Here is a 21,440-nt window from a genome sequence, read left to right as displayed (position 1 = left end):
CAATTCAAACTATTTTTGTTCTGAAGTATGGTAAATTTATACCAGTCATCTTGATACCTAGTTTTATACCTATGAGCAGCTGATAACCTAAAGAACCAAAAAGATCATTTTGCAATCAAAGCTCAAGTTTAGAGAAAAATCTGTTCTCTATTCATTTCCAGAGCTCTAAACACATTTTAGAGAAAATGTAAGTTAAAAAACCTCTAGAAATAGATTTTGGGAAGTAAAAATCCTTATTTGACAGTTGAGAAGTATTTCATAACTTCCTTTTAAAGCTGAGCGGGTTTAGGTTTTATTTTTTTTTTTTTAACTTTTTTCTAGTCAGTCTATGATGATGATTCAAGTCCACTTTTTTCTCTTTTAGTCTCCTCTATTTAATACCAGAGTCATCTAGCATGTTTAATGGCTAAAATAAAGCTTCTAATTTCTCTTCATCTAATTGCACTAACATCCCCATCCTTAGTCCCTGAGACACTTGATTTGGGCCCCCTGATTCCTTACGGTCATCCTTCAGCTTACAGATATGGCCAAATTCTGGCAATTCCTCCCATCGTATCCAAAATCCATTATTTTGCCTATGACTAACAGTTCATATCCTAACCTTTTCTTACATACCTTAGTTACTGCAACCTGCTAGATTTTTATATTTAACTTCAGTCTTTTCTAATCTGTCCAAAAGAATCAACCCCCCTACACACATTTGTACAGACATTCAGAGACAAATCACTCTAGTCAAACTTATCATCTTTGTTTTTAAGGCCCATCTTCATGTCTAAGTACCTCTCCCCCAATCCTACTCTAGCCAACTTCAGAAATCATAACTCTTCATTAGCCATCACACTTTGTCTGAACCTTATTTTGTGCTAACCCTTACTACTCAAAAACACTTCTAACGTTGCTCACCATGCCACAACCTTTTTTTTTTTTTACTTCACTGCTGATGCAGATAAACACACAAGAAAAATATATATTTGATCACTAAAGCGTATGTGACTACCTGAATCACCAGATAATTAAATCTGTAGAGTAATTCAAATTAATACCACTTCTTCCTACTGTTCTCATCATCCACAGTTTCTGTAAAAAGTGGGGTAACAAGACATGGTTCCTAATTTTAAAGTAAAGGGTAAACTGACAAAACTTGAGCTGGTCTTCACTGGTGGGGGCCCACCTTTTTGACAGGCATGCCACAAATTAAGGATCCCAAATGTCACTTCAGTATTCTTCCCTAGCACTGTCTTCTGCTCTTTTTTTACACCCTGCCCAATCTGTGAGATGCTTTTTACTCTCTGCCTGATCTGACTCTTTTTCCACTCCCTGTCTTATCTGTCATGGAGCTGCCTGTCCCCTCCTGGATCCGTTACATACCACACACAAAAGATGCCTTTGCCACCTGCGGCACTCGTGCTGTAGTTTGGCCACCCCGGTCTACTTAACTTGCTCATAGCTCTGTTCCACCTCCAAAAGGCTGGAGGTCTGGACTAGAGACATACACACTTTTCCTGGGCCACAGAATCAAAAGGATGTTTAAGCGCCTTTGATTTAAGGAGGCTGATGTAGCAATTCTCCACTAAGGAGCACTAAATTACAAATAAATTCTCTGAATTCCTTTTGGTTGCAAAGCTCAGATTTGCTAACAGGTTTACAGTTATGCAGTATTATTAAAGGAAAAAACTAAGTTTAATGCCATAACTGAGGAAAATAATTACCTTACACTGAAGGCCTCAGAAGATTCTGTCAAACCTGTTTTAGTAACCATGACTTGGTATACACCTCTGGGACAAAGGAGCATACATTTAATGTAGTTCTACTAATATGCTTTTCATTTTTTCCCCTAACTTTGTAGTTAAGCTCTAGACTATTGTTAGCTATGACTTTTCTCCATACCCAAACTGTGTCCATTTTTCGTGTAGAAGCAGGTATTGTTGATAAGGTTTACACAACAACCAATGACATCACCAGTTGTGAACGTCGGGCCGTAGGGTTGTCCCGTTCCAGAGGAACAAAATGAATGTCCATCATCTCCATGGTAACCATACGAATGTTTATCCCAACCTAAAATAAGACGTATAAAGGTTTAAATATACTTGTTTCTACTACAAGATAATGGGGTGGGAAAAGGTTATTTTTTCTGTGTACATTTCCAAATCCAGTTTTGAATAAGGTTGATTACTACTGCTTATTTGTATCAGCTTTTTTAATTTCAAAAACCTACCTGCAGGTTTGATACACCTCAAAGTGGTGAGGGTTCCTTTGAATGCCATCAAACACACTTTAAAAACCTATTCTTGGAGCTGCAGGTCATGGTGCCAATCATACTGGCTAAGGAACCAGACTTATCTGTAGAGAAAGTCACTTCTTGCCCCTGAACATCTTGTTGCTGAACAGCAACTAAGGAAGTGCTTTCTCCGCATAGCAACCAAGCTTTTAGACTAGAAAAGGGCTATCAAAACTTGTTATGCCCACTAGGTCAGATCTGGACTGCAGGGCTCAAGGGCAAGATCAGACCTGGCTCCAGCAGTGGGGTGACTGGAGACATCATTAGCCTCCAGAAGCATCTGAGCCTTTCTGCTGCCTCAGGGCATTATGAAAATTAGCGATGCCACTCCAAAATTAGTCTCTCATGGGATTCATGCCCTGGAATTTAGTGGTGGGGCAACTGACAGCAATGTTAACACCATGTAGAAGTGTTGCCTCAAGGAGCAACGGAAATTAACGCTGCCACTGCTCAGCCCGCACCCAAATTTCCAAGGCCTCCACTAGTCACCCCATTCCTGAATTTCCAGGTGCAGATGACATGGCTTGTGGGCTAGATTTGGTCTGTGAAGCCACATCTAATACTCCTGGATTACAGTACTACTAGTCTTTTTACCCCAAAGAACTGAAAATCCAGAAGTTAACCCAGGGAAAGTCACTACCATTGGATAATCAAAATATACTCAAATAAGGACCTAATTCTACATTTAGAGAAGCTGCAGCTTCACACAGTTAAATTTTCTTCTTTCTTTTAAAAGGAGATTATTTACTAAACACTTGCAATTTGAGGAGATTATGTTTCAATCTACATCCTCATGATCTGTTTCAGTACTAATGCTTACGAAAGGAGTGACCTTCAGGCACCATATATGCTTCTTAACAGATCTAAATGTCTTGTGAAAGATTGTACAAGGGGTCCTCAACCCAATCCACCCCACCTCTATTTTACATAATTAGAACCCAAACAATACAATTGAAGAACCAGTTAAACTATTTGGGAAAAAACACTGTCTTCCTTTTATTATTGTAAGAGCTCCCTATTTTGGGAAATCAGACCAAAAAACTTTTAAATGAGGAAGAGAACTAAGGACTGTTTCCCTCTGTTTTCAGGTATTTTAAAATTATTACCATATTAAACATCATTTTTAAGAACACCGAGTACTAGCTCTATCACCGCTAGATACACCAATGAACTATTGTGTAAACAGATGAACTGAGCTCCAGGAAACAGGTTGAAAGACTACTTGCAACATAATAAATATGTTCTAAAGACTTCATTTACTATTATACTCATTTTACCAGAGAAGCACACAGATTTTGCAGTTTTGCAACGAGCCCTCTGCAAGCTGGCAGAGCTCCAGCCTGCAGGAAGCTGGGAGGGAGTGGGAGGAGGCTGGTCAGGCACGGGGCGTCATGTGACGTAGATGCATAAGACTCGTCAGTCTGGAGAGCAGCACGACCATGCAAAATTTCAGCAGCCATTTTGTTTCGGAGGTATTTCCAAATCACAATGGAAGGCTCCGAAACATCTCCGAAATGAAATGAGGCATCTGAAACGTTTGGAGAAATTTTGGAGTTTCGGAGCCAGGTTTGCAGGAAAACAGCTGTATGCTGCTGTGCAACTCAGCTCTGCAGGGAGCAGAGATCTGTGTTGGGGGTCTCCTCGTCACCACTGCCTGCCCCATGCTGTCCCAGCAATGCAGGACTGGACAGGGCAGACAGAAGCTGGGCGGAGACCCGCAGTGCAGATCTCCGCTCCCTGCAGAGCCAGGTCATGGCAGGGCAGTGCTGGCCCCTGCCACGTGACCTGGTTCCACATGGAGCAGAGATCTGGGGTGGGCAGTGGCAATGAGGAGACTGCCACATGGATCTCTGCTCCCTGCGCAGCCAGGTTGTACAACAGGGCAGGGCCGGTCCCTGCCACACAACCTGACTCCACAGGAAGTAGAGATCTGGGGCAGCGGCAGCAAGGAGACCCCCAGCACGATCTCTGCTCCCTGCGGAGCCAAGTCGTGCAGCAGGGACCAGCAGGCTTGCTTGCCACTGTGTGCTGCTTCCCTGCCCCGACTCGGAGTGACAGGGATCAGAGATCTGCACAGGGGTCTCCTCACCTGCACGGAGGGCAGCAGACCTCCACCTCCCCCTAGTCACAGCCCCGCCCAGCTCCCCACTGGGGCTCCAAGCCCCACTCAGCTGGGCAATAGGGCTGGGTGAAGCTTGCAGCCCGTTGGAAACAGATTCGGAGGAAATTCAGTGGAGACGAATCTCTGAAACAGATTCGACTGAAACAAAACAGAACAGTGATCCAAAACACACAAATCTGAAACCAAATCGAAACACAGCTGTTTTGCACATCCCTAGAGTGCAGCTTCTGCAGGTAAGTAGGTGGGGGGAGGGGGGAAATTGAGCTCCTGTGAGGGGTGGGTGCAGGCTGCAGGCTCCCACCCTGCTGCCCTACCCCAGGGCCTCTGCAGTCCAACAGGCGTGACCTGGTGCAGCAGGGAACAGCTGGGCCACACTGCTTGTTGCTGCAAGCTCCTTGCTGCCCTGGCAATGTGCACCCTGGATGCACAGCAGCTATGATCGGTACAATTCTGTGCCGCTGCCCTCACTGCAACCATGCACACAGGGGGCATGTTGCCAGCGCAGAGCTCACAGCAACAAGCAGCTTCTTCATGCTGCCCCACTGTTCCCTGCTGGGTTGGGTCATGCCTGTTGGGCTATGGAGGCCCCAGGTTAGGGCAGCAAGGCAGTGGGGAGCCTGAGCCTATGCCCACACCCGCCTTGCACACAGATCTGGGGGCATAGCTCCCCTCTTTCCCCCAGGAAGCATGTGCAGTGCTGGGGAGCCAGCTCCGTTCCCCCCTTCCTCTCCCCCACAAGTGCACAGCCTGTCCCATGTTTAGATTTGGGGCACAGGTCCCCCTTGCCCCATGGGGAGCCAGTCTCCCCGACCCAAGCCCACAGCAGGCAGCAGGGTGGAGCCAGGCTCCACTCTACTGCAGCAGCTGCAGCCCCTTACCAGGTGCAGGGGGCTGAGCAGCCAGGTCAACAGCAGCTTGTATTGCAGTTCCCCAAGTAGCCTGGGGCCCCCTCCAGCAGGGTTGTGGGGGGACACGGTCACCAGCACAGCTAGGGGACTGAGGGGGCACCAACAGGGGTACAGGGGTCTTAATCATGGATTTTTTTAATTTTAATTGAGAATAATTGAGAATACATATATATATTAAACAGGGAAAACCAGGATCCCTGCTCATCACATAAAGAGGGTCAGTCTTCAGTCTAGATCTCAAAATATAAGCCTGGCTACAGTTATAGCCACTTATATTGCAAGCTATACAGATCAGTGGTGTTCAACCTTTTTGCTAGGTGGGTCAGGTGGGCAGTTCCAGTCCCTCCACAGGCCAGATCAGGCTGGTGGTCCTGATCCAGCAAATGAAGCAGGCATGGCAGGGCCCTATCAGGCTGTGCAGAGGGGAGTAGGAGGCAGATCAGACCCAAACTGCCCATGGGGGAAGGGGGCTTGGTGCTGCTTTAGCCATAGAGAAGAGGGGGCATTTCCCAGCCTTGTGGGAGGAAGGGGCATGACCCAGCCCCAACCCAGCTGCATGGGAGGGAAAGGGGTATGGTGTGGTCCCAAATAAGCTGCACAGAGGGAAGAATATGGCCAGTCCCTGCAGCAAGAAGGGGGTGCGACCCCATCCTAACCCAGCTGCAGAGGGAGTAGGGTGCAGCTCAGCCCTGATGTGGCCATGAACGGCAGGGGACAGGGCCCAGATCCAACCCACTGCATAGCATGTTGAAGTGGCAATATTAACTGCCACTACTCCCCTGCTGCCAAATTTCTTGACCTCTGGGAAGCGCTACAGGACAGATGTGGCTCCCAAAGCCTTGACATTTGGCCTATAGGCCAAAGGTTGTCCACCCCGGTCAGATCAATGGTACAAGCAGTATACCCCTAAATAGTCACATCAAGTAGATTTAACTTTTAAGGTAGTGGCTCCTAATCATCTATAGGGATGTGGTGCCCTCAAGGCACATTTTAAACTGTAATTTGCTAATAAATAAATATCTGAACTTGCAGCAAATAGTATGCAACTATATCTACAAGAATGACCCCAACTATTCCAGGGTAATTCAGAGTACTTGCAACAGTCTGAAATATAAGAATTGTGAAAGTTCTTAATAGAAACCAAAAGTCTTTTATGACACAACTGTTAGCTATGGAAGCTTTAAGTCCCTCCAGAATAACCTGGAAAAGATCAGTATTGGAACTCACTCATGTACAACAATCACAACAATCAGTGAACAGGTTAAGAGCTACTGTGAAGAATACCTTACAGAGTTCAGAGCTGCACTAAAGGTTCCAAGGAGTCTAAATTACCACTGGTAAGATGAACTGTGGAACTTGCTACTGGAGCCTCCCCACCCACCAAGTGCCCAAGACATTTGTTTCAGTTACAACTGGTAGTATGAGAAAAGGCTGGCCCCCTTCACACATTCTGGTATTTCTATTGTAGTGAAAAGCCAACAAGAAATTTGTCTATTGAAATAAATACCGTGTCCTTACTAGAGTACTTAACCCTCTGAGGAACTGACTGGCATATGTGTACTCAAAAGAAAGGCCTCATCATGAAGATGTACACAATTTTCAGAGAGAAAGATATGGATAGTAAGACTAAGCAAATGCAGGTTGGGAAAGAAACCTGGGGAAATAAACTGAGATGCAGCAATGGAGCAAAATTTGGAAGCTATATTATCATTACCTATATGTATTTTATGGAAAACAAATAGTTATGAAGCATTCTACAGTTTTTTTTAAAGGGTGATACACAACATGTTGGAGATGCTGTAGAGAAAGAGGCTCCCTTTTTCATATGTGGTAATTGTGCCCAGAGGTCCTAATATGCCAGGAAGGAAAGGGGGCAGGGGCTGAACAGAATAATAACTACTGGGCTGGGTGAAAATATCCCTTTGCATCTGCTGCTTTGTCTACTGAATGCTTCTGCAAGATTTACTTTGTGTGGAATGAAAAGCTGGCATCTTTTGTGTTATCTACTAAACTATGTATTGTTCAAGTGAGAAGGAACCCATCCCTGAAACTGTGATATACTAAAATATGGCAAATTCTGGTGATGGAGAAAATTGTCTCATCAGGTTAGATCAGTGATCCGCAACCAGAATACCATGGCGCCCTGGGATGCCTGGAGATCTTTTCAAGGTTGCCATGGGGTGCCATGAAATGTTAACACACTTAAGTGTGCAAACATGATTCACAAGATAAACCCAGAGATTTCGAATAAGAACCCAAAATGTAAAGAGCATTCTAAATTGTTGTGGTCTTCCTGAATTTTTTGCAACAGAAAAAGTGGTTCAGGTTTTTTTTTTATGTAGTCCAAAAAAAAATAAAAAAGAGTGAAAACTAAGAGCTGGCATTTTCTGAGAAGTGCTTTGAGTCTAAAAAGGTTGAGAAGCACCTAGCTGGATTCCATTCCTGACTTATACTGAGGACAAAGTTTCACCAGTCAATATGCCAAGTCTTGAGCCAGATTCTTTGAATACTAATATTACTGAACGTTATTTTCACTTATATAAATCATTATATTGGTAGTACGTGGTAGGTGATAATCTGTGAAAATTGTTATTACTGTACTTGCATTGTAAAGATGTAAAAATATCAAATCTGTTGCAACTCTTACGTACCCCTCTTGTGCTGAGAGTTTTGTTTCTTTAGTTGCTTGAAGAAAAAATTTAAGGAGAGGGAGAAAAAGAACACTTTAGATTTTAAGTCTGGCGCAGCCTTCAGTTTCTCATTTGGAAACCAGAAATAGGCAAGGACATCTTCTGCAAGGCAGACTATATTCTCCAGAGAGGCAAGAACAGATTCTCCCCAGACTCTATCAATAATTTGCACAAGCAATCTTTTATGAAACAGGAGGTCAAGCATTTGGCAGCAAAAAAAGGAAGTGAGATAAAGCAGGATGCAAGATACCTGCTACTGAGGCATCACTGTCACCTTCCTAACCTTCACTCAGCACCAAATGATCGTAGGAAAGTAGAGCTAGCTGTAAGGGACCTTACAAGATCAAGATGAAGTCCAGCCCCCTGCTCAAGACAGGGTCGTTCCTGACTAAAACCATCCCAACCAAGTGTCTGTGTAACCTGTTCTTGAAAACTTCCTGGGATGGAGATTCCACAACCTGGTCTAGGTAGCTTATTCCAATGCTTGATAACCCTGACCAGAAAGTCCATTCGAGTTTCACAGGACTATCTGTTCCATTCATCAAGAGCAGAGGCCTTGGCAAGCTTGCCAAATCCACAGGTATCAAAATTCAGTTCCCCTATGCTGCTTCAAAGAAAAATTCTGAACCAATAAGTGAAGCTGTGTCTGACCCAAAGTGGGCCTCAGTTTTAAATTATATCTTAAAACGTTGCTAATGCCCTCTACATTTGAGTCCACTAGAAAATTCAGTAACAAAAACTGATAATGCAACAGGCTACGTTGACCTGAACAAAATTAAAATTCAACATCAATACCTATACTAAATGAAAATGAGTAAGTCTGATGCAATCCATAGTGAAGTCTTAAGAAGAAATCAAGACTTCCATATCAACCAATGCAATCAAAGGAACAGAGCAAGAGATACAGCAAGGATATGTTTCTCTGGATATTCAAACCTGCAAAAAAGCATGACCCTACACGGCTTTGCAACTAAGTCCACCTGTATCTTGAATAAGAGAAACCCATACTAAATATACCATTACCTCTTTACCATAAAGAAAAAAGAATATACAAAGCAGCTTGTATTGCAGTTCTCTGAGAGGCTTCTTTCATGCCATCTGAAGATACTAAATGACTAGAACCAAAATATAACAGCACTTCTTTATTTTACTGTTCTCAGTTACTGTGTTGACAAAACTCTGCACTGATTAACAGTGTTTTGTTAACTCTGCAGTTACAGATGTATCTTAAAATTTTTCAAAATCTGAATTTAATACCATCTAATAATTCACTGATTTCAGAAATAGGAACAGTATAACTGGTAGCTGCTGTTACTATATCAGTATATGGCAGCCAATTTAGATAGAAAAATAAATGTTTGAATGCATGAGAAACCAGATGCTAAAGATACCATATAGCTAGTTTACTATTTACATTTGGTTAATATTAACCAAGTTTAAATATACGCTTATATCTTTTAAAGTTCTCAATTCCTTATGCATACTTAAATGAGAAGTAATCCCAGCCCTACCCAAAGAAAAATTATTTTAGTGATAAGAATGTTCCTGCTTACACTGCTGGTTTCTTTAACACAACATTTTAGGCAAGAGTATGAATTTCTGGAAGCTGCATTTCCCACAATACCCATAATTTATCTGAAGTGTCCATATATTAAAGTATATATTTGCTAGCACAGACAATAAGTGCTACAGGTATTACTGCCCTAAGCAATTAAGTTTACTGGAAGAAAATATTTCACCAACCTGTAAACATTTAAAATCTCAACCTCAACTTTTTTACACTAACAATAGAAGTGTCCAAAAAGAATGATTTTAAGGGCCAAGAAGAGCTGAACTAGCCAAATTCATTTGGTCTTTCAGGGTTTTTTTTGTTTTTGTTTTTTTTTAAAGGAAATGCCAACAATTAGTGTGTTAAAACTGTACAACAGTATTTAAAATTTTTAATGATATAGGCCTCAATTTTGCAAATCAGTAAGGGCACCTATACACATGCAGCGAGGCTGCCCTGACACTGGAGCAGACTTGATCAATCTAGTCTACTGCAACATGGTAATTACAGCACTCCAGTGGACTCCAGCACCATGTGCATCAGCATCCCTGTAGTGAAAAATAGCAGTGGGGCACTTTCACTAAGCTGATTTGGCGAGCTTTAACTAAAGTTCCCCACCACCATTTTTCAGCACAGGGACACTGATGCACATGATGCTCAGGCACTCTAATTAGAGTGAGCTCCCAAAGCACGTACATAAACGTCCTAGGACTACAGAGGTGCTTAAAAAGGTAACCATGTTTTTCAGCCGCTTTATGTTCTTAATACTAAGGAGAGACAAGGAAATCCAGTGTTGAAACAAGAATAGTATGTCTTACCTACTTTTTAAAAAAGTGATGAAGTTTTGCTCCCAGGAAGGCATCTCTATTAATAACTATTAGAAAAACATCTCTTCTGTGCAAGAAATCCTTTTAGGGCTCCATATTGTACATAAGTTTGTTTCATCAAATTGCAATTTGTCCTATGGCTAAGATGCATTGAGATGGTTATAAACAGGGCAAGTATCTCAATAGTTTACTGCTGGGAGCTAAATACATTGTTGGTGCTTAAAAGATCTTGATATTTACTCTGAAACAGATATTACACTGTAAAACCATTAAGTTTGGTTGCATTGTTTCATATATCAAACACAATACTAGTAAATATTAGACGTACCTGGTAGTCTATTCATGTTCACACCTTGAGCAGAAAGCCCAATTCCCATGTAACTGAAAAATAAAAACCAAGATAAGCTTATCTTTTACATGTCAACAACAACAAAAAAAACATGAAAGACATTTCCAAGAAACACTGCATTGGTGAATCTGTTGCCAATTAAGCTGATGAGAAGTTAACACAGGATGCACACATAGGCATAGTGGCAGAGTCATCTAACAGGAAAGTAACTCCTAGTGAAATAAGTATGTCATGTTAAATGTTTGTAGCACGGGAAGGTGAGAGGCTGAAGAAGGAAATTATTACCAAATACATTTTGTTATCTATAGAAAGTAGGGATAGAACCATCATATCAAGTACAGAATCTTTATTTTGTTCAGCCACTCATTTGCCATAAAAACAGAGGTAGGTAAAAAAAAAAAGAGAGAGAGATTTTGCTGAAAAGGCTTAGAGCTAGTGTGACCATATGTCTCGATTTAGCCGGGACAGTGCTGGATTTCACAGGCTAGTCATGGCTAGCTTTTGAGAATTATAATGAGGATCCTGAAAACACAGGAGCGTGGGGCACTGTCTGGCTGGCAAAGTACTGGGCAAGCAGGCGCTGCTACCCGCCCAGCATACCACCTTGCCCCTGCCAACTTGTGAGAGTACAGGGCAGAGTGAAAGGGCAGAGGGGTACTGTCCCAGACGAATGTCCCAGATTTCCTTATCGTCAGCCTACCTGGAATAGCAGTTTCTAACTTTTTTTTTTTTTTGCATGAAATACCCCATTTTCAGGCTCACAGCCCAAATTCCAGTGCAAGTCTGAAAGCAACAGTTTAATGTCTGTTAGGCTCATTTCCTCAGTCATTAGGTGCCATTTGGAGTCATAACACCTTGTTTGGGAACCAGTGGCCTAGAGAAAGATGAATGAATACCCACTGAGATCACCATGTATTACCAACACTTTTTTTTTTTTTTTTTAAACCAAAAAAAGCTCCTTCCCAAATTAGATACTTAGAGATTACACGTTTTCAGAAACAGCATATTTTTGGGAGACATTTATGGAAATGTCATTCTAACAGCAAAGGACTAGATTAATGTGGTGTGGCAAGATACAGTCCTTAGAGATGTACTGGTAAGATGATCAAAGTAACTGCTGAAGTTTTTAAATTTAATACGTATTATGAGTTATTGCCAGGTCCAATAAAATCCAAAATTTACTTCTATGAAAATAAATGTTAATAAATCCTTAGTTCAAAAGATTCACTCTATGATTTATACAGAAAGCACAGAAGGACTGGGAAGCTTTATATTAAACTGTTTCCCTGCTTTTTCAATCCAAACATTGAAGCATTTTAAAAACAATGCATGAGAACACAGTGAAATTAGCTTGAACCTCCTTATAACAACACAAAAGGTGAATTGATAATGGCCGAAGATGAAAGAAATATGAGACCCATCCAACAAAAAGCTAGAATTTTGTATTTGCTATATTAATAAACATAAGTGCGTTATAAATTTCCCTCCTTAAGCCTAGCAACTCCAATTTAAGCCATGTGTGTAACTCATTTTGATAATCCTTAGAATATTAGAATACTCTACTATTTAGAATAGTTCAAATTAGTTAATATATAAAAAGCTTTCGACATGCAACAGCAGTAATGAACAAATAGGAGACAAAAAACCTACACAGTTTAAGTCAGGGTTGTCCAATTAGTGGCCCACAGGCCACATGAGGCCTCCAAAGGGTTAACCTATCACCCTCCATCCCAATTCCTGGTGCAGGGGCTACTCTTTCTTTCACTGCTCCAGCTGCCACTGCCACTGAAGTCTCCTGCCCTGTCCCTGCAGGTGTGGCCAAGACAGCCTGCAGCCAAGTGGCTTGGGGAATTTGGGAAGATTGTACAGCACGGGGGGGACCACCGTGGCATGACATGGCGCATGGGGCTGCTTGCACAGTACAGCAGGGGAAGCACCCACCACATGGTCTGAGGATTGGCAGAGCATGAAGCAGCGCATGGCCTGGCCCGCACTGCAGACAGCCAATAGGGCATGCAACCCATAACAAGTATGGCTGGGAGGCTCAGGGCCAGCCCTTGACACTCAGAAGCTGGACAGTCCTAATCCAAGTCAAAGACCCTACTCTAAATATTTTCACTGTATAAATGATTTTCAAACAAACTTTCTATTCTGAACTACAAGCTTAGGTGCTATTTTAACAACAGCTGTCTTTATATGGCCTTAAAAGCAGCCAGCTTGTCACAGTTATGACATGCTTCATTGTGCAGGTTAGTAAGTCCCTGCCACGTCTTCCAATCGGTACCAACAAGCTACTTGCTGCACTCTTGCTTCATACAGTTGCTACATGCAAAGTACTTCTCTAGTGATGCTTGGTGCATCACATGCAGTCCCTTGAAAGTGCTAACAATCCATAATGGGACCCCAGCAGTTCAAACAGGCAGGTCACAGCATACTAGAGATACAAAGAAGCTGAAGTGAAGGTCATCAAACAAAGGAATTAATTTTTGTTGTACTGCTAATTATGTTTCTGGGGCAATGATCAAGATAAAGTGAACATAACCACCGAAAACGCTTCTGTGGAAAAAGCTAAATTTTGCTCTGGGCAATGTGGAAAAGGAAGAATTACAAAGCTATTCTGTAATCCTGATATGCAAAGGACTCCAAAGGTAAAAGTTATATCCAAATCTAAAAAATAGAACAAAAAGTTTCTATGAGCAAGTTTAAAAACACCAATTTCTTTCATCAATATAATCTAGATAGTTTTTAGTTCGTTAATCACAAAAAAGCTTCTATAGTTCCAAGTCAGCCAAATTGCATCAAAAACAATTTTTCAATCTAATTAGTAAAAACTAACTGTCAGCATTTTATAAGGGGCAATAATACACCGTGTCAGGTGTAATACTGCAGGATGCTCAGTAGAGGCCAAGTACAACCGAACAAAGACAGACAACGTATTTGTTAGGTGTCACAGAAAGATATTCATTCCTGTGAAGATGACAAAGTCTATTCTGCCCCTTTCATTCAATATCCCTTTTAAGTGCAGGTCTATTGATACTAGTGTGAAGAGATGTATCCCAATTTAACACAGGTATGGACAGTGAAGTTTCAACTACTGAAGTTTAAATACAGTGATACCAATCCCAAATAAAAGGATTATTCCTGTAAAATATCTGTTTTTGCAATTCCTTTTTTGTTCTTTTAGCAGCGAGAAGGTACTTTAAACTATATAAACTACAGTGAAATTGGACAGTATTTCAGAAAATGTATATTTTTTATTGTAAGAATCTGAAAGAAGAAAACTAACTACAATTTCTAGCTCAAAGTGAGTGAAATCAAATACAGATTACAGATTAGGGTTTCTGTTAGATTGTGGAGCAAAAAGAATCAACACTTCTGGACTCTCACCAGTTTCCTTAGTTACTGTAAATAAAATCTTATGTTGATGGGCTAGTCTCATACTGTATTCAAAAAAACTCACACAAATGCACTTAAGATGTTATTTTCCCATTTGTTTTTCAGTACCTACAATTTAGGTCCCTTAAAATTTTTCAGTTTATAAATTAATACAGAACAAATTTTGACCCAAGCTATTTGCTTATACAAAGGACTTCCTTAGTGGAGGAATAATACTGTAAAATCCCAAACTTGTCTCACAGGTTCACATATCAGGAGGTTTATTGTTTAGAAAGCAAGAGGAAAAATTAAAGGGCTCCAATACAAAATGAAGAAGGACTAGGCAACAAACAGACAATAACAGACCAGCATCAAGTTGAATAGGGCTGGACAAAGCTGCTTTCAGATCGTGCTTTATTTACTGGAACAGCTGACACGTATACACATAGGTTCAGCTTGGGAGACAGTCAGGATTACAGAGGAACAGGAAGTGACCATTACTTCTCACCACTCGGGCCATATCAAGGCATAATATTTCATCACAGGGAAAAGGAGGTAAATACAGCAGGAAGTGACAAGACTCACTCCAACACAGAGTTTGTAGATCAAAATGACTTAAAGATGGTAGCAGACTAAGCTGCACAAGATGATATAATATTAAAGGGCTGCTGTTAGTTATTTGCCTCTCCTGGCCGCATCCAACCCATCTGAAGAAAAACCAAGTGATGTGGACAAACAGAAGAAAAAAAAGGTGCGTCAGGGACAATACCTTAAACTATGACCTTAATCTAAATCGCAGGAATCAAATCACATGTTCATGATATATAAAGCGCTACCAAGACGGAGTACAAACTGATGTCAAGTTGCATTCTAATAAGTAAGGCTAACGATGAATTATTCAGTCATTTTAAAATCAGTACATGGGGAAGCAGAACGAGTTTAAGGCCAAAGACTGAACTATAAAGAAGGTAAATATCCAAATTAGGATAATTTCTAATAATATTCAAGAGTCATTTATATTCCTTTTGTATTTTAAGCACATTATTTTCAGGCTAATAATGATGTTGCACAAGAAAAACTTGTCCATTTCAAATATTAGGAGCAATTTCTATATTTTTACATCCAGAATAAAATGAACGTAAATTCTTCAGAATACTACAGAGCTAAGATTCAACTGTTTACCAAAAGAAGAAAAGGAACTCAGTCTACCAGAAGGGTAGCCATTAACAGGACCCTGTATTTTTTCCACTACAGCAGACATAAGAGTCTAGAGGTCACTACAGCGAGAACAAAGGAAAGGAAACAACCTGATAGCAGCTACACATTTTCAAAAAGTCCTTTCTTTCAAAGAGCTGCATTCACATTCTTACTGGAGCTTGAGTTTCTACCTTGATGTAGAAATAAAATAGAGATTAGGGAGGAGACATTAAAAAAAAATAAAAGATAATCAGAAGTGAACAGGAGAAGGGAGCTGCAGTAATTTCAGGAGGTACACAATTAGAAACTGGAAAAGGATTACAGATAACCATTTCATACAATTTAGGTATTTAGATATGCAATTATAGCTAATTGAAACTGTTCACCAAAATTTTGCAACATAATGTTGAATATTTACTTCGGTGTTGAAGGTAATACAATTAATTCTCAAAATTCAGACCAAGCAGCGATTGGTCTAATCCAATTCTCTCTCATTTCTAAAAGCACCATGAATTCAAATGTTGCACCTAATTATTGGTTAGCTGGAAAGTTTGTTAGGCATCAACGACTAATTTAGATGCTGTCATTAGAGATTTAAAACATTACTTACTTTCTTTAATTGTACTTTATTTATAAAAGGAAAATTAACCAAATAACAAAAGTTTTACTTAAAAAAAACCCAAACAAACGTTTCATCAAGAAGCTACAATCTGAAGAGTCAAAGTCCCTGTCAAGAGGTTTTGCTCACTCTTTCTACAGTGTCAACAGGTGATTTTAAAAGATGGTATACCTGGGGGGAGTTGCTCCATCATGCCTTGAAATCCAAGTTGTTTTGGTGATGATGAAAATAAATGACCAAGCTAGTCTCTGGATCCTGTCCTCACCTATGTGCTATAGATTTAAAGAAAGCAACTTAACACCATACAGTGGTACAATCCAAGTTACCAAAATATCTGTATGGGATCTAAGGCAACTGAGTTCAAGTACTACTGAGTTCAAGTACTATTCAAGTGAAGTTCCTTCCCATAATACTTAAATATATCAAAAAACTATATATAGAGTATGAAGCCAATAAACAGTGTACAGTATACCATGGCTGCAGGTAGCAAAGGATGTGTTTTATTGGTCAAAGTAATATTCTACCTACTAGGAAAAGTACATGAAAAAGACCTACAATTCTAGGGGTAATGGAAAAAATCAGGTTACTGTACAATTTTTTTTGTTTCCATAACGTTTTTTCTAGAAAGATTCTGATCTACTAAATTTGAACTTCAGAGTTCCCTCTGGCAGAAGGCTTTCTAAGATTATGAAGTTTTCCTCCAGTAGAGCTCTCTGCAAGTATGTATATAAACCCAACTGCAGAATACAGATAAAAAAAGACCATCCAATACATGCAAATATGTCCCAACTACCCAGCAATAGCCAATTCTGTATTTGACTATATTAAGCAGTCAAATAATTTCATCTGAATGGACCTTATAAATAAGGAACAATTTAACTTCTCAAAAAAGGACATTCCAAAAATGGGGACCTAAAACCCAAGAATGCAATTCTCTTGGACTGCTTCTGGTTTCTTTTGTTCGGTTTTCTTTAAATTAATATTTTTCAATCCTTTACAAAACCTGAATTTCAAAGAAGTAGGCTGTTTTATTCCAAATCTTCACATCCCTAGCCTATTACACAGTTTTCAAGTAATCCCTTTTTCCAGTGAAACTGCATTCTCTTCATCTCCAACGTTCCAGTGAAACATACTTATTTACAAGTGGTTTAGATACATTCCAAAAGATAAAAGAATGTAGTACAATTTGCCACTTACACAGCACCATCTCATCTTGGATTTTAAGTTAGGATAGCAACAAAATAAGCCACAGTAACATAGGAAAACTACTTCAGACTTTTCATGCATTTGCTTTTCCTCTGAGTGTAACTGTATGCCTAAATGGCAAGTAAAGATTCAGTGCATCTGAGTGTGTTAGGATGACAAAATGGCTACTTTCCAAAAGATTTTCTATACAGTTGTACTGTATAAAATGTACCAAAAACCCATGCCAAAAATCAGATTTAAAACCACACAGTCCCACAGCTGGAATGTGGCAGTAAAAACAAAGACATTCCAAACAAAAGTAAGAACTGGACATATCCCTTGTGTTTTGTAAAATAAATGTACTCAAGAAAGAAAAAGTGAACAAGCAGATGTGTTCAATATTGAAAAAAAAAAAACTGGTTTGGGATCATAGAAGAAAGGTCATAAAACTTGAGAAAATGAAGAACAGTTCACCCTGAAATACTGCTGCATATGTGAGAAAGGGAGCAAGAGTTTGGGCTTTGTAATGAGTACATACAAGTTGAACAAACTACAATAGCCATTGACTAAACTTACATCAATGCACTGGAAAGCTCACATTTGCATTTTACAAGATTGGCTTGTTTAGGTGAGTAGTTATGGTGTCCCATGACATCTACGTGGAACACATCACGGGCCACCATCAGTACTCCAACCCCACCAGATGAACCGCCGTCAGACCGGACCCAGAGGGACCGCCTGCCCTCCCCCTCCCCCGCACTAGATGGACTTCACTTCAAGAGGATTCCTCAGCAACAGACAACCCCGCTCCAGCCAAAGAGGATTCCCTCAATGAGACTATATGGACTGAGACACTTTCTCTAAACCAATTCCTCCACCATTGCAGACCATTGTAACAGGTTTGTGTGCATCTATCTTTCTCTCTCAGCATCGCAAACCCCCTCCCTCCCCTTTCCCCACCCCCAGGCTTAGTTGGCTAACATTGTATTTTCTGTAACCTAGCTGTGTTTACCTCCTCACCCCCATCCCTCTAATGTTAGTCCCTTGCTCGGGCAATTTGTATTTCCCTACTGGCTTTGTCATCTTTTCTGCATTCACGATCCTAAACGTGTACTAATGAAAGTCAGTCTCTTTTCTCACTTCTACACCCACTTTACCATGCACATGAAGTGTAGTTCAGAACACTACCACAACCACAAACTACCACAACCACAAAGGACTGATTATACAGTCACCATTAAAATGGGCCATGATCTCACAGCAATCTAAAAACATTTTTTAATACTTTCTCCTAGTGCAGCATTATATGCATCAGTGAAGCCCTTTTAAAACGAGGTAATGCTGTCTTAATATGATTCACATCTACATAAGACAATTGCATCAATGAAACTATACCAGCTGCTAACCTCAGCACAGATAAGATCTCAAATTATCGTACTTCAAAACTACTACGTAAGAAGAGAAAAATCTATCCATACTATACTTGTTTTTTCCCTACATATCTTTGCATGACTAACCACTTTTAAATTCTGTTTCATTCTTTCTGAAGGTCTTAAAGAGGCCTTAGTCTGCTTACAGTAATTCAGTAAATATAGTTTTAGCTTTGCTTGAAGGGCTGTGCATCCTCACACCATCATGGGATATCCAGAGGCTATTTTATTTATGCATTATTACCTTGACAGCAAATGTATTTGTCGTAGGACACTCCCGTGCCCTGCTCCTAAGGGGTTATAAACTTAAGGGGGGGGGAGGTGTGTCGCAGTGCACTGAAGTGCCTGCTCCTAGAGAAGGACAGGTGTTGGTTGCTGGGCCAACCACAAGGGTCAGCTGACCAGGAGGGGGCAGGGCCTGGCCTATATAAACAGCCCAGGCTGAGGCCATAGGCAGTTCTCCTCTGGCAGCCGAGGGAGTAGGAGCTCTGTTGAACAAAGGGTGAAGGAGCTCTGTTGAAGCATTGCAGCCTATAGAAGCTGAGGGCCTGAATCAGCTCCCATGTGAGGAGACCGGGTGGAGGAAACCCTGGTAGGGATTTGAGAGGTTAAGCCACCAGATAGTTTAGGGTTGCGTTTTAGCCAGGGGGCTTCATTTGAGTTATAGCCGGTTGGCTCGTGTTATTCTGTTTGCTTGTTGTTTGTTATTACACCGGAGGACCGGGAGAGGCTATAAGGGGTTGGAGGAAGCCTCATAGGAGTGCCCCAGCAGCATGGGGGTTCCTGATGCCAGAGAGGGCACAACAGTTTGGATTAAGGGCCAGGTAAGGCCAAGGCTGCCTGAGCTGGATAAGGATCATAGACCTAAGAAGGGGGTATGGGGGCCAGGTACGGCTAAGGCCGCCTGAGCCCCAATTGTGAGGAGCACCAACAAGAAGCCCAGAGGGCACTTGCAAGAAGCCCCAGAGAGGGTGGGCACACAGAGGCGAGCCCCAGGGAGGACAGGCGCAGAGAGGTGAGCCCAGAGGACATCCGCAAGGGTGCGGGCAATAGTAATTTGACTCAACAACGTCCGGTACATCTGAGAGGTTTGGGGTGTGGTATAAGGGGTGGTAGGAGCCACGCACAGCCCACAAGGCCGGGGGGGCACCAAATCAATCTACACAGAATGGGGGCCAGGATAAATAAGAGCACTGTGTCCAAGGGTCAAAAGGCAGCCTCCCTTATAATACTTTTGTCATCAAAGACTTGGCGGGCGAAAACAAGGGTGCTTGATAGACAACTTGGCACGGTAGGGGGCGCCAGGAGAGATCACGGCCGCTCCTGGGTCCCCGCCCTGTGACAGTATTCTTGGTTCAATGGACAAGAAATCTCTCTTTCAGTGACTAAAAACACTGTGGGTAATTAATATGCAAATCTCCAGTACTAAAACACCACAAGTAACAAGTCTTCTGATTTTTCAGCTTCTTGGGAAGGAAGCGCACACAATTTGTCAGGCCTGACTCAAGAGGTCTAAGACTACAAGAGACCTAAAACTATTTAAAGTCCTGATGTGGACGACAGAACCACAACACAAAAGCAGGCATGAGACCATGGCCTAAAAATCCTCATGAAGACAGATGGCCAACCAATAAGTTGCTTATAAAAGTTACATTTCTCTGAAATAACAGTTTTAATTATAGAGTATTTTTACTTTATGATATCTGCCTAGATGGGGTTTAAGCGACATAGCCCCTGAAAGAATGGAACCATAGGTACTAAACTGAAGTCAGACCCACTGAAGTTATCATGGATAACTGCAGGGGACTGTAGCCTAAAGGTATTGTCTGGAAGAAGCAACTCACCGAATCTTGCCCTAAGAAAGTGACTGTTACAGATCTAAAGAAGGACACTTCGTGCCTAAGAACTTGTCTAACATCTCACAACTATCCATAAAAGGTATCATGAAAAAACCTTGTTTCTTGCATACGTACTTCCTGGACTTCCTGGCTTCAACAACACACTGATACTAATTATAAGAGACCTAGGACCTGAGTGGGGTTCCCTCAAGGAGAATAGCATAGTTAACTCAAATCCTGTGGCACCATTGTACGACATCACCATACATATGAAAGGATAGAATTAACCTCACATTCTGATTACTGATTAAAAGGTGATTGTGGGAGCTGGTAAAGAAAGTTATTAATATGAAGGATGCATTCCTTCTCCCCACAATGAAGAAGCCAATGAAAGTTTTATGCAACTAAAGCAGCAAGAATGGCCATTAATAGATACTAAGGTAATTTAAGTCAACAAGGGGGAGGGGTTGCGCTCTATGTTAAGGAGCAATATACATCAACCCTCATCAAGACAGAATCAAAGGATGAGGAAGTAGAAGGACTGTGGGTTAGGCTACAGGGGGGGCAAGGAGAAAAGGATTTGGTGGTAGGGGTCTGCTACAGACCCTCACATCAAGGGGAAGAAATAGATTTGGGGCTCCTGAGGCAACTCTCAGAGACCATAAAAGCTAAAGAGGCGGTGGTCATGGGGGACCTAAACTACCCGGACATCTGCTGGGAGACACAGACAGCAAAGTCCCACCGCTCACGCAGGTTTCTAACCTGTGTACAGGACCTCCACCTGACGCAGGAGGTACATGGTCCCACTAGGGGGAATGCCTTACTGGATCTGGTATTGGCAACGGGGGATGACATAGTAGGGGACCTACAGATCGGTAGCCATCTGGGGGACAGTGATCACCTAAAAGTACAATTCAACATAAGGCGTCGAGTGGGTAAGGTAACTGGTAGGGTGAACATGCTGGACTTTAGGAAAGCTGATTTCAGTGAACTCAGGCGATTAGTGAAGGATGCACTGCAGAGTAGTAGTTTTGAAATGATGGGAGCCCAAGAAGGGTGGCTGTGCCTTAAGG

The 21,440-nt window shown here is 41.5% G+C and overlaps 1 protein-coding gene across 2 annotated transcripts in view; it reads right to left on the bottom strand.

Annotated features, from left to right (window-relative positions):
* The window catches only part of RANBP9 (RAN binding protein 9), a 58,136-nt gene that overhangs the window by 20,559 nt on the left and 16,137 nt on the right, over positions 1-21,440 (bottom strand). For both annotated transcript variants that reach the window (XM_090039260.1, XM_090039259.1), the window contains exons 3-4: positions 10,703-10,755; positions 1,888-2,055 (exon numbers count right to left, since the gene is read on the bottom strand). In XM_090039260.1, the coding sequence (XP_089895386.1) occupies positions 1,888-2,055; positions 10,703-10,755 (221 nt within the window). The remainder of the gene's footprint in view (positions 1-1,887; positions 2,056-10,702; positions 10,756-21,440) is intronic.

The sequence above is a fragment of the Crocodylus siamensis genome, chromosome 3 (genome assembly GCF_052110815.1).
Source record: "Crocodylus siamensis isolate JL-2025a chromosome 3, ASM5211081v1, whole genome shotgun sequence".
NCBI classification, from domain to species: domain Eukaryota; kingdom Metazoa; phylum Chordata; order Crocodylia; family Crocodylidae; genus Crocodylus; species Crocodylus siamensis.
Note: the sequence above shows the minus strand (reverse complement) of the source record. Positions and strands in the feature narration are given on the sequence as shown.